This window comes from Salvia hispanica, chromosome 3 (assembly GCF_023119035.1).
Source record: "Salvia hispanica cultivar TCC Black 2014 chromosome 3, UniMelb_Shisp_WGS_1.0, whole genome shotgun sequence".
NCBI classification, from domain to species: domain Eukaryota; kingdom Viridiplantae; phylum Streptophyta; class Magnoliopsida; order Lamiales; family Lamiaceae; genus Salvia; species Salvia hispanica.
In genome coordinates, this window is record NC_062967.1 from 19,053,111 (window position 1) to 19,067,540 (window position 14,430).

The window sequence follows — 14,430 nt, forward strand, 5'->3', positions numbered from 1 at the left end:
ACGGGGCGAAGCGGGCCAGAGTTTCACTTGATCGGGTGACTCGAGCCCCGCCTAGCCACCTAACTAAGTCTTGAGCACAAAGAAAAGATTTTTAACCCTTTTCCATCTTCTCCCTCTTTTGTCCATCTACTCATTTAGTATAAATAGAATTTGGGGATTCATTTCACACAACTCTTGAATATTTTTTAAAGCCTAAAACTCATTTATGAGCTCTCTTCCCTACATTGGGAAGGGCTTATCATAATTTTCACCTGGTGGTTGCATTATTTGTTCCAACGACTAATGTCAAGGTATGTTTTCTAGCTTAAATGTGTTTTCCCATTAAGTGGAGCCAATCTTATACTCCCTTCGTCCCACATAATTTTACCCAATATTCCATTTTGGGTCGTCCCACATAATTTTACCCATTTCACTTTTACCATTTTTTATATAAAACTAATACTTTAAAAGTAGGACCCACATCCCACCAACTATTTCAACTCACTTTCCATTACATTTCTTAAAACCCGTGTCGGATCAAAGTGTATAAAATTATGTAGGACGGAGGGAGTAAGTTGTTTTTTTGGTAAGAGTTCCCATTGGAATTACCTTCATTTCTTCGGGGTAGGTTCAAATGTACCAAAAGGGTAGCCTACATCATAGTATCTTCTTTAGTTGGCATTGAGTTTTATTGCAAGAATAAGTCTTTTGGGAAAAATTATACTCCCTCCGTCGCTAAAAAATACTCCCTTCGTCCTACTTAAAATGAAACATTTGGGAATCAGCACGAGATTTTAGGTAGTGTTGTTTTGTGAGTTAATAAGAGAGAGTAAAGTAAGAGAGATGAAAAAATAGAGATAGAGTTGTTTCCATTTTAGGAAACGTTTCATTTTTAATGGAACAGAGAGAGTATAAACCTTTAATTTATTATAAAGTACGAGAGATAGAAATATAAAGTAATTAAAAGATTGTTAGTGGAGATTGAGTTTCACCTCATTAGAGAGAAAAGTGTATCCAACATTAGAAAGTTCATATTTTCAGAGACAGACTAAAAATGAAATAATTCATACTTTCGAAGAGAGTATATGAAGTATATTATGCAAAGATTGACATCACTACATCAAAATAATAATCGATAAATGTTTTTAGCATTGACTTAAACCTAACATTAAAATCTTGAATATGTCACTGTCTACAATAGGGTAGTGATAAAATGCAAACTTATATATTGTACAAACTCAAAACTCATCAACACAGCTTCAACATAATTTTAATACAATATCAACACAGTGTAAAATTTCAAGATTTTAATGTCAACACAGTATCAACACAATATCAACACAACATCAATCATTGACAACCATTGAAATCCGGTTGACATTTTCCTATTGATGCTTTTTTGTAAATTATTAACATTTTTCAATAGTCTAAATTATAGTTTTTAGTTTGTACAATATTTAGAATTTTCATTTGATCACAACCCATCTCCAATAATCTCATCTTTCAATTCATCATGATTCTCAGCAATAATCTATGATTTGGGCGCTCATTTACTTTTAATCACAATAACCTCATGAACAATAAGTTCGGTCCTTCGTTATTGAATCATATGAAAATATGAAGTTCTTTTTCACATTTTATAAATTACGTAAAGCGATTATTAATGGAAAATCGATCTAGTGTAACATGAATTTGTTATAACTAGATATATTACTCTTATAATTGTGATCAATGTCGAACTAATTTTAAAGAGCGAACTAGAGACCAAATTAAGGCCATTAGATCTACTTTTTTTATGAGATGCGCAATTATTTCGGTCTTCATTACAAGCATATTTTACTTCATCGTAGTAGGTTTATTACTTCATTCAGGTACGTAATACCTTGAAACTACAGTATGTTGTTACTTACTTCTAGTAGAGTTTGAAATGATTCAACACATGCTTCATTTGAATTCATTGAACTTGGTTTTTACTTTATTCAATTTAAAAACTACAATTCATTCCAGCGAAAATAATTTATACATTTGCACCTCTATTTATAAAAAATTAGATCTAAAAACTCCAATTTAGTCTAGTCATGCAGTTCAACAATAAGGAATAAATTTGAATATAATGAAACTTCTCTTATATACAAATGATCTCATTTATTAGAACCATAAAAATAACCTAAAGCGGTTATTCGTCGATGTTCGACATGTTATACGCTGGCCCTAACAAACTAATTTTTCTTTATGAAATATTTAATGTTAAGCCAAATATTTTATTTTCTCATAAAGTATTTTCCACTATATAATATCAAGCCGAACTGAATGAATTATGTTTTGGATCCGTTCAAGATTATCCATTTAGTATCACTCTCAACATGAATATTAGTAACATTTAGAATCAACATTTACTCAAAGTCATTTAGCCAAATTGAAGATAAGCGCTGAGAGACTTCATCGTGTGCTTAATTAATTTGCATTAATTCAAAGTGGTGAGACGTAATGAAACTAAATATACCATTGACAAAAACTACGTTCACACTAATTTTACTACTCCTCTTCGATTTCCTTATTTGAGTATAAATTTACACAATTTCCTTATTTGATTATAAATGTACAATTTTGTGCTTCTTATAATGTAAGGAGAGGTGAGGCGTGTTTGGGGAGCGGAAAGGACTTGGAAATCACGTTTGTTCAACCGTTATAATTATTATTGGCGCCGACGGATACCACATCAATTTTCTCTACTTACAAACACGTAGTTGATGACTCAGCCATATCCATTCCTTCTCTTTATCCATATCATAGTTCCTAAAATTATGGACTACATTGTTGTTAGCAGCACTCATTAAAATTAATAAATCACCAAACTTAAGAGTAAAAATTGCTCAAGTGATTTGACAATCAATCACAGTTGAAGAAAAAAAAATATAAGTGATTTATACAATTATTCATTCAAAAGTATTGAATTTTTATTCTAACTTACTTAGTAGATTCTTTAATGAAGCCCAATTGACAACATGAAGTTTAATCTGCAAATTCGGTCGAACAGAATTAGTCGAATTATGCCAAAGGCATCTTCGGAACATGTGTGTTCAAACCAAAAATTTCATTAAAGAAGTTTGACGGTCTATTTTCATCCGAACATATTAATTGTTTGTTAGGCAAACTATAGCTTTCCTATTCTGGATAATTCCAAACAAATAAAAGAAAAAAGAAAGTCCAAAATCAAACAACTTTTCTGTTATTCGCATAGTAATAGCTAATGAGATCAACCATGTAAATTTAACGCATGGTTATGGCTGCCCCAATTTTAGTGGGAAAATCTCAATTTTAATACTTCTAGATAAGATTATTTAGCCATTTTTTTCTCATACAAATAAACTAAGTGCCTGATTTCCGAAGTTGGCTAATTATTATCCAAAAGTGTTCGACTTTATTAATTACTCCATTAAATGATTATCCAAAGTTGACTAGCTATCGGCTATATATCCGAAGATCTCGACTTTACAAATCAAATCATTTTGAACTTGAATTTGGTTACCATAGCCGTTATTGAAAATTTGAAATTAATAATAAAGAAAAACTTTATGGGGTGTGTGTAATAATTTTCACCAATTTGTAGTATTAAATACACGCCTCCCACTTGGGGTCAAACATGTGAAGACGAAACTAAACTCATTTCTTAGTATGAATCTAGGATTATTGAAGATATCTCTTTATTTAATTGGTGTTGACAAAAAGGTCCAGGTCATTTGAGTATTTTATTTTCAAATACGTTGTATTATTGTTTTTATACGATTAATCAAGATTCGGATGAACTTTGAGTCTCATTAATAAAGACAAAATGTATAATCAAGACCACTAAATCTATCAGATAGACAAAAATTATTTTAGCTGGACTCACAATATGTACGTAGAATTATTATCGTGATAACATTAAATATTCACATTAGCTTAGAGTAATATAGGTCGTTATCGGGTAAATTAAGAATGACTAAACACGTCAAGAACTAACGCGAACCTGAACTGTTAAGATTTGAGTCATTATCGAATCAACTTAATAATGACTTAACCTAATAAAGTTTAACTAAACCAACCTGTTTAGAAATTTATCAACCTGAACATGAAACCCACCTACTGAAACATAACCCATAACTCAACATGAACCACACAATATAACGTGGATTAACGCAATATGATATTACACAATAAAGTCAAAATTTTTAACCTAATATACACTATAAAAACTCAATTTACATAAACTGAAAACCAACCTATTAGTTTCAAGTTTAATACGTATCCGATTAGTGTCACAAATTGTTTGCATTCCTACATATAAGCTCATTCAATTTGTATGCTAGCTAGCCAATGGCACTCTCTCTGTTTTATTATAGTTAAATTGATTTCTATTTTGATATGTTTCTTTGTAGAAGATTCATTTTCTTATATACAGCAGTAATTAACTCTTATTCACTAATAAACTATAGAAATAGAAAAGGAAGAGGTTAGCATGATGTAGTCTAGCACACCCAAAATGACAGCTATAATCTACTCATTATATCGCACACATATTTTCTAAGTCAACAATTTTCTCTCTATATATACTCACCTTCTTCCCATACATTTCCTTCACTCTCCTTCTCTCTCTACCATTCACTACATTTCATCCTTCTCTTCCACTTTCATTTTCTAAAGCTCTCGAAGATAAAAATGGCAGGAGGCGGTTTCGGCCCCAGCGCCGGCGCCGGCGGCAAGCAATACCCAGGCAACCTAACGCCTTACGTCGTGGTCACGTGCATTATCGCCGCCATGGGCGGCCTCATCTTCGGCTACGACATCGGAATCTCTGGTAATTACAAATCGCGATGATAATATTGCAAATTATGAAAATGAAAATACAAATAGTAACAAATTGCGATGATGTGATTGGCTGTTGCAGGTGGAGTGACGTCGATGGATTCGTTTCTGGAGAAATTCTTCCCGTCGGTGTACAGGAAGCAGAAGGCCGACGATTCGACGAATCAGTACTGCAAATTCGACAGCCAGACGCTCACGATGTTCACCTCGTCGCTGTATCTGGCGGCGCTGTGCTCGTCGCTGGTGGCGTCGACGGTCACCAGGAAGCTAGGGCGGAAGCTGTCGATGCTCTGCGGAGGCGTGCTCTTCTGCGTCGGCGCGCTCATCAACGGCTTCGCTAAGGCTGTTTGGATGCTCATCGTCGGCCGGATTTTCCTCGGATTCGGCATCGGATTCGCCAATCAGGTTTCTCATCTCTTTCAATTGCATTTGTTTTATTTGGATCGAAATTCAATGAATTCCGATTGTGTTTAGAATAATTCCAACATGCTATTTTTTTCTCCGATTTTTTTGTCGCTGTTATCCCCTGCTTTGTGGATTTAGATATTTTATGGCATTTTGAAAAAAAAAGGAAATAAAATATTGCAAGTTGTGAGTCAATGGTATGTTGTTGTAGTTCAGATCTGATCTATAAAGTAACAATAAGCTCAGTGAAGTGTTTCACAAAACGACAGAGAATCATTTACAGAAAATCTGCTTTTTCATATCATAAAATCTGCTTTTCAGTGACGTTTTTATAAACTAAGCCGGAGATATTAACTTGCTCTGTTTAGTGTGGAAAATCTGTGAATTAAATTAAACAAATTCTTTGTTTTGTTTGATTGCAGTCTGTGCCACTATACCTCTCTGAAATGGCCCCTTACAAATACAGAGGAGCTCTCAACATTGGCTTCCAACTCTCAATCACAATAGGCATCCTAGCAGCCAATGTGCTGAACTACGGGTTCGCCAAGATCAAGGGCGGGTGGGGCTGGCGGCTGAGCTTGGGCGGTGCGATGGTGCCGGCCCTCATCATCACCGTGGGCTCCCTAATCCTCCCGGAGACGCCCAACTCCATGATCGAGCGTGGCCAGAGCGAGGAGGCCCGGTCCAAGCTCCAGAGGATCCGAGGCATAGACAACGTGGACGAGGAGTTCAACGACTTGGTGGAGGCCAGCCAAGCCTCGAGCAAGGTCGAGCACCCGTGGAGGAACATCCTGCAGAGGAAGTACCGGCCACATTTGACGATGGCCATCGCCATCCCCTTCTTCCAGCAGCTCACCGGCATCAATGTCATCATGTTCTACGCCCCGGTCTTGTTTAAAACTATCGGGTTTGGTAGTGATGCAGCCCTCATGTCGGCTGTGATCACCGGTGGTGTCAACGTTATAGCTACCGTCGTCTCAATTTACTATGTTGATAAGTTAGGGAGGAGGTTCCTTTTCATCGAGGGTGGTATCCAAATGCTTGTTTGTCAGGTCTGTGTAGCGATCTTCATCGCGATCAAGTTTGGCGTGGACGGGCAGCCAGGGGAGCTGCCTAAGTGGTACGCGATCGTGGTTGTGCTCTTCATATGCATCTATGTGGCCGGGTTCGCGTGGTCATGGGGGCCGTTGGGGTGGCTCGTGCCTAGTGAGATCTTTCCATTGGAGATCCGGTCGGCCGCCCAGAGCCTCAACGTGTCGGTGAACATGGTGTTCACTTTCGCGGTGGCGCAGATCTTCATGACCATGCTCTGCCACTTGAAGTTCGGGCTGTTTTTGTTCTTCGGGTTCTTCGTGATGGTGATGACGGTGTTCATCTACTTCTTCCTCCCGGAGACAAAGAACATTCCGATTGAGGAGATGGTGGTTGTGTGGAAGCAGCATTGGTTCTGGTCCAGGTTTATGAGTGATGTGGAATATGGTAATGGAAGTGTTGAGTTGAAGAAGGGAGGAGGCGATACCTATCATAAAGTATGATGAATGTGGTCTAGGTTAAATTTAGTTTGGTTTTAATCAAGATGAAAATATTGAAATTATTATCACTCTTTATGCTATTTAGAGCTTGTTTTTCAGTAGATGATGTCTTGTTCATGTGATTGCAATGTAATGTAGTAATTCTTGAATTAAATTGGTGTTCATTATTCCTTTGATTTGATGTTGGAGTTGAATTCCTTTGATTCGACGATGGATGAGTAATATTCAAATGATGATTGAAATTAATACTAGTATGAAAAGTATTTTTTGATTAATTCAGTTGGAATTAAAATTGGAGATCGTAGTATATACAGATCGGATTAATTGAAATTGTTCGTCTATACTTCGTTATTCACATGTGGTGTGGATGATATTTGATATAAAGAAGTCAAGATATCATTCAATAAAACTAATGTAACCAAATAGTGTGAAAAAAAAATATTAAAACTCGATTATAGTTTAATTGCTATTGCAATTAGTTATCTGACGTCGAATGTAGTTGTTTGGCATACTTATTATCTTAATTTTAATTTTATTTTTGGCCGTTTTTGAATTTTTTTTTTATTTAAAGAAAGCATGCTAAACCTGAGTTGAAAATAAACTAACAACAATATAAAATGCATAATCTATCATAAAGGTGCCAAATATTAAGATTTTATGGTGGTTGATCCAAAGCTTGACCCATCGAGCAAAATTGTAGGCATGATGTGATAATTAATAAGAAGTCAAAATTTCCCTCGCGATGCACATGCGCACTGCGGCTCAGTCAAACTCTGAGACTAATTTTCAAATCCTTCTAACTATATCCTTGCAGCCAAAAGACACCTCGAATTTCTTGGATGTAGAAATTCACCAATTACCAAAGAATTTGGAGTGTATTTTTTGTGATTGAGCCTTAATAAGTTAAGTGTTCTCAAAAAAATCTTTTTATACAAATCTTGCCATTCACATTTTTCAACTTTTTACAATTGCAAGATTTTTTATAGAGAAAACAAAATCTAGAAATGAGGTATATAACGTCAATAACTAAATACCGGTCAGTGGGCATCTTACCTAATTCTAGAATCGTAATTAAAATGTGATTTTTGTCATTATTTCTTTTATAAAGTAAACATTTTTTTGATAAATATAAGAGTGGATAATGGCAAAAGTCGATAATAAAGAAATAAAAGTAACTTTAGATTTTTCTTGTTGGCATCAATAAATATGTAAACCTTAGTATTCACTCCTTTAGCAAGGCAGGAATCCAATTCCCATGTAAACCATTGTCAATGTCACCTCTCACATTATGGCAAAAAATAAAGAGACCAACACCCTTTTTGATGACAAAGAAACATTATCCATATCTTTTAGTATTCTTGAAGGAAAATCGAAAAAAATGAATAATGTATCATCAATTAAATCACGGTCTTCAAAATGAAGCAAAGAGGTGATCATTAATTCTAGATTAACATAGATCACATCTTTGTTTTTCATTTTGCTAAGGAAGAAACTGAAAAGAGACGAATCATTTTGGTCACGGAAAATTTGGAAAGTGCAACTACTAGTCACATGATTCGTGACAGAATTTGAGAGAACTTAGGCTTTTAGAATTGGATAAGTATTAGCGAATATATACTAGTTCTTTCTTCTTTTATTAATTTAATTTGCATAAAGTTTGTCTTTTGAGGCAAAAGATAGAGCTTTATCCAACATTTATTTTCTCTTTAGAGAGTTTTGGATGAAACTAAGAAGATCTTACAAGCTGAAAGTGAGTGAATTACTCCTAGAATATTAGAAAAATTAAATATCTATCGTATTTATTTAACAACTTGTTATAAAGTTTTACTATTAAAAATAGTATCACTCTCTTTTATAAAGTTATCATAAACGATAATTGATTATATATAGGAGTAAATGTTAAACATATGACTAAAATATGAATTTGGTCTAAAACATTCGCTTTTTGTAAAAGAAGTCCATAACAAAATGAAAATGTTGCCAAAGTTGTCCTATTTTTTACGGTTCCGTAAAAAAACTAACGGTTAACAATTAACACTAATTGCACAGTGGCATGACCGTTATTTTTTGACGAAACCGTAAAAAAAGGACCACTCCGACGATGATTTCATTTGTTATGGACCTGTTTTTTAAAAAGTGAATGTTTTGAACCAAATTCGTATTTTGAACTTATATTTAAGACTAAAATGGTCTTAATACTCTATATATAGGGGCGTGTAATAGTGCAAACACTGCTTTATATGATAATGACGATCGAATCCAATCTACTGGATCTAGGAGACTGATGGCTGGGACTGCATATTGTTTTTCAATGTGATTTTGTAAATTAATTCTAGTGAAGGGTGAAATAGGTAACAGAAATGTATTCACGATCATAAATTCCAAAGAATCAACTTTCACCCTTACTTATTTTACCACTAAGAGTTGTTCAAAGAGTTCTAAGAATCTAGATCATAAATATAGTTTCATTTGTATTTCAAAGAGCTGTTCTCGATTTCTTGGCATTGTGTAATACGTAACTCTATAGTTCAGATCAAATCTTGTATATCATTTTATAATAAAATAAAACTAAAATTTTACAATGATTATTACATAAAATTGGAAACGTGAATTAGTCAAATATTATATTAATGGGTGGTATATAATCTTTCCATTGCTTGAGAAACCTCTTATACTCCCTCCGTCCCACTCAAGATGGCCACATTCTTGAGTTACACGGGATTTTAGGAGGTGTTGTTAGGTGGAATAAAGTAGAGAGGAAAAAGGTAGTTGAATATTTTAACGAGGAGAGAGAAGATTATATCCAAAATTGGAAAGTGGTCATCTTAATTGGGAAAAAAGAAAAGGTGGACATCTTGAATGGGACGGCGGGAGTACATAATTTTTAAACTCCAATCGATGCATTGAATTGAATGTTTTAAAGAAAATGGTTGTGGATGGCCAATGGCAATCGCTTCTTTCGTTTGAAGAAGAAATGTAGCATATCTACATGCAGTGGCGGAGCCAGAAATTTTACGGTGGGGGGCCCAAACGACCATTGAAATTTGTGTTCAGTGCTAATGAGACACGGAAACAGCTCGAACATATGCAATATAAAAAGCCACACGTGAAAAATAGATGATGAATTTGTTAGAATATACTATAACACCAATTTTACTAATAATAATATATTTACATATTTATTAGATCAGAGAATTATTATTCCAAATTTTTTATAATAAAAGAAATAACTAATATTGATTTTATTAATAGTATCATGTAATATTTAAAATATTTATAGAGTCAAAGAATCAGTTTGTACTCTTAAATTATAAAGACTATTTTTTTCGATTACAATATAAAAGGATTCATATAAAATTACAAGCGAAAAATAATTAATAATAGTTTCTAATGTAAGAAAATCTAATATATAAATAAATATGAGAACATAAAAAAATATTACTAAATCAAGAAGAAGAAAAAAAAAGTAAATGAACAACAAGCATAGAATATATAGTAATTAGGAAAATGGCTTACTAATATATAAAGCTAAATAATTCAAAAAGATTAAGAGCAAATTATTAAATATGAGAACTGCTCTGGGAGAGTTTCGAACCTTGGATCTCGCTAACAAATGACCGACACTGAGACCAACTGCGCTAAATTGTTTACATCTTAAACATTGCATACACATGAATATATAGTAATTAGAAAAATGGCTGAGGGGCCCAAGGGCAGCCCTGGCCCACCGTGGCTCCGCCCCTGTCTACATGTGATTTTTGACATTAAGCCAATAATCACTAGTACAACATGTCACTGATACAACTGACAACTCATATCGACACAAGAAAAAAGTCCAAAACTCATCAAACGTAATTTAAACAAATCTATCAAAACCATAGTGCAGAAGAAACTCCGGTCATATGGAGGCTATGAGGTCTTCCACTTGTTGACGAGCCAAGTATCTCTCTCTTCGTTCTTTCTGCAAAATGTCGAGGGTAAACACCAAAATGAAATGATAGAAAACAGCTTGAGACAAATATTTGAAGGTTGGACGGTTTACCCATTCATCGATGACAACTCCTTCTCCTATAAACTTTGGCCCCGTGTCTTCTGAAGGCTTCTTGCGAGCCTCGAGCTCAGCCTCAGCTTCAGCCAACTGGCGCTTTAATTTGTCTAGCGCCTTCAAAGATTAAACTCAAATGGATAAGCTGTGAGCATTTCTATAAGACATAATTAGCCCTAAAATCATCGCTTACAGGGCTAGGACGCTCTGCATCTAGAAAAACAACCTTAAGTATCTGCTCTACGGCCACTTCATCCTTTTGCTCATCAAACTGATTCAAGAGAATGGAAGAGATGAGAAAGTGTAGAAACAGATACGAACTCATTTTATCTAGCACGAATTAGTCAGGAGTCAATAAATTATGTGAACTCTATAACTAGCATCTACGATGAGGCTTGGTTTGCTGTGAATTAAATCAATGCTTCAAAACAAATAGCACTAGAAATACAATCAGGATGGGACATGCCAGTTCATGTAAGTAGTCAATTGGGCCTTTCACTTTTAGGCTCATGATTTTGAACTTCGCTGTGCTTTTCTGATCCATCGGCTTCTCATTGTTCTCTGGAGGCTCGACAAACTTGAATACTGAGATGACCAAGAAGGATAAAAGGCAAAATTTCAAACCAAAAGCAAAAATTAGGAACACGGAATTCATATAGGGATTGAGGCAATCTGTTACCAGTTGCTATGATACTCTCGCCAGGAGCAAGAACGGCGCCAGGTGGACGCATGAAACAGCTCTTTGGTGCAGTCGTTTGGAACTAAGCAACATCAATCATATACATTTAGTCACTTACTAATAAAAAGTTGGTTTGTGCAGCTTAACAACTACTGACAAGCGAGAATAAAAAAGAAAAATGCAACTGGGTATACCTTAAAAGCTACATGAGACTTGCTTGTATTTTTTATTCTGATAGCACTTCGAACTTGCTTACCTGGTTCGTCTGGAGAAAATCAAAATTAATCGTTAACCAATGCATATATGACAACCTTGAGTTCAACCAATTCAATTAGTTTTTGCTCATGAAAACACGGAAAGATCAACTACCACGAAGTTACAAATTTGAAGCGGCATTCAGTCAAAGGAACTTCCGTCCGTGCTTCACCCGTGCTTATGCAGGTGATTAGGGTCACAGAGGAAGTCATCTCTCAAATGAATCCCGACAACTAATGACATGAAAACACACACAGAATAATGTATTGACCGAAAAGAAAGTAACGAATGAGTTGTATAGTGCACCAACACTATGCAGTTATCACTAAAGATCAATCTCCTCTCAAAGCACAAAGCAATCATATTTTGAGTTGTACATAACTGATTTGCCTCTGCATCTAATCTAAAAATTCTCCAATTAAAGTTTACAGAACAAAACAAATGTTTCAATTATCAATAACATTCACTATCTATACTCAATTCAAGCAGAAATTAATTCCATACCTTACCTCACAGATCAAGTTCAATCAAACTAGGAAAGAAAAAGTGACATCATACCAAAACCATTACCATCAATCAAGTATAATGTAACGAGTAAACACAACCATCAATTATCCAAACATAAAAACTCCAAAATCAGAGGAAATTAGCGAGAGCAGGGCGTACATACAAGGAAAATAAAGTTTATTAGAGGGATCGAGCTTCAAACGACGTCGTGCTGGGAGAAGCGATCTGGCAACTGAAGAGACCGAGGAGGTGGGTGGCGCAGCTGCTCCTTCGACCGGGAACTGACCGCTACCGTTACCGTGACCGTAATTGTGCGGATAATGAGCGAAATTTGCGGGCGACGACGTCGTGTGATGCGAATTCCGGAAAGGGAGCTTGAACAGTCCCCAGACTTTTCCATCGGAGGAAGAGGACCTCTCCTCCACAAGCGCCATGGCTAATTCCGCCGCCCCGGGAGCTCCCAACGACGTCGTTTGGTGGATGACTTAGAAATTAAACGGTAGTCATGTCCAGGCGGTAAAGATCTCCTCGTCCACTTTTCCTACTCCATTCCTCATCCACCTTTCACAATATAATAAAATAATCAATCATCACTTATTAAAATTATTTATAATTATAATATTATTTTATTATATTGTGAGAGATGAATGAGGAGCGCAAAGATCCTTACCGTATGTCCAGGGTAGACTAAAAAATCATTTATCTTTGAAATTATGCAATTTTTTTGACAGATTTTAATTTAAATTATACAATCGTCCACTTTTCCTACTCCATTCCTCATCCACCTTTCACAATATAATAAAATAATCAATCATCACTTATTAAAATTATTTATAATTATAATATTATTTTATTATATTGTGAGAGATGAATGAGGAGCGCAAAGATCCTTACCGTATGTCCAGAGTAGACTAAAAAATCATTTATCTTTGAAATTATGCAATTTTTTTGACAGATTTTAATTTAAATTATACAATAAAAATGTTGTTTTTGACCCCATTTCAATGTTGAATAATGTATCTAATACGATAAAATATGCTTACTGGAGAATGAGTCCGCGTGAGAAACTGCCATCAATTTTAAAGTTTGTGATTTTTAAATGAATTTAAAAAAAAAGTTGTTAAAAATAATAGTAGTACTACTAAAAGTCCAGGGTTTATACTCTCTTTGTCTCTTACTAAATCAAACATATTTTTTCGGCATGTGATTTAATTAATTAAGTGGATAAAAATAAAATAATGCAATCTCAGCTTAAAACGCGAGAGAATCAAAGTTGACAATTATAGAAGGACGGATGGAGTGGTTTGATAACACCGTAAACTTTAACCCTTCAAATTATAACTTTTTCAAATTTCAAACAATCATATCGACTTATTCGAGATTCTGAATATTTCATCCGTCCGTAAAATGTTGTCCATATTTCTATTTTAGTTCATCTGTAAAAAGTTGTCCATTTTACTTTTTTTTTCTATTTTTGGTAAATGGTCTCTAGTTTCCCCTAACTATTTACACTCACATTCTATCATATATAAATATAGGACCCTCATTCCACTAACTTTTTCAACACACTTTTCTTCACATTTCTTAAACTCGTGTCGAGTTAAAATTAGACAATATTTCATGGACAGAAGGAGTAGCATCTAAAAAACATCCTAATTGTCATTCTTCTTCTTCTTCTTCTTCTTAAGTACTTCATCCATTCCTAAAAATTATTTTATCCATCCTAAAAATTTCTCACTTTTCAGTTTTACTATTTTTAGTCATCGACTCCAGATTCCACTAACTCATTTCCATTCACGTCTCATTATAAAACTAATGTATAAAAATAGAACCCACAATGCACTAACTTTTTCAATACACTTTCTATTACATTCTTAAAAAACCTGTGTCGGTTCAAATGATGATAAATAATTGGGAATGAATGGAGTTATATAATATTTCTTCCATTTCTTGTTCATTGAGACATTTCTTTTTTACACGAAGATTAAGAATATTATGTTAAGTATATGATGAATAAAGTAGAAGAAATAAAAAGATAATAAAAAATAAAAAGAATGATTACTTCTTATTAAAATTTAAATAACTCAATTAGAGCATATTCGGTGGCGCCCTTTCCACTAGGACTTCCTACAACAACTTCCTGCCACGTTATCACTAGGACTTCCCATTCCACTGCTACATCA

At 34.6% G+C, this 14,430-nt stretch overlaps 2 protein-coding genes across 3 annotated transcripts; one reads left to right on the top strand and one right to left on the bottom strand.

Annotated features, from left to right (window-relative positions):
• Window positions 1-4,582: 4,582 nt before the first annotated feature.
• Window positions 4,583-6,937, top strand: LOC125211818 (sugar carrier protein C-like). Its single transcript, XM_048111754.1, has 3 exons — window positions 4,583-4,816; window positions 4,907-5,229; window positions 5,652-6,937. The coding sequence occupies exons 1-3, from the start codon at window positions 4,678-4,680 to the stop codon at window positions 6,762-6,764; spliced, it is 1,575 nt and encodes a 524-aa protein (XP_047967711.1). The 5' UTR covers window positions 4,583-4,677; the 3' UTR covers window positions 6,765-6,937.
• Window positions 6,938-10,297: 3,360 nt separating this feature from the next.
• Window positions 10,298-12,783, bottom strand: LOC125211819 (vesicle-associated protein 4-2-like). 2 transcript variants are annotated; one of them, XM_048111756.1, is made up of 7 exons: window positions 12,411-12,783; window positions 11,680-11,750; window positions 11,486-11,567; window positions 11,273-11,391; window positions 11,033-11,077; window positions 10,804-10,923; window positions 10,298-10,722 (listed from the first exon to the last, which is right to left on the bottom strand). In XM_048111756.1, exons 1-7 carry the CDS (start codon window positions 12,679-12,681, stop codon window positions 10,660-10,662), a joined length of 771 nt encoding a protein of 256 aa, XP_047967713.1. In that variant the 5' UTR covers window positions 12,682-12,783; the 3' UTR covers window positions 10,298-10,659. The 2 variants fall into 2 exon arrangements, with proteins under 2 accessions (XP_047967713.1, XP_047967712.1); XM_048111755.1 differs by having other exon boundaries at window positions 11,000-11,077; window positions 12,411-12,778.
• Between the last annotated feature and the right edge of the window lie 1,647 nt (window positions 12,784-14,430).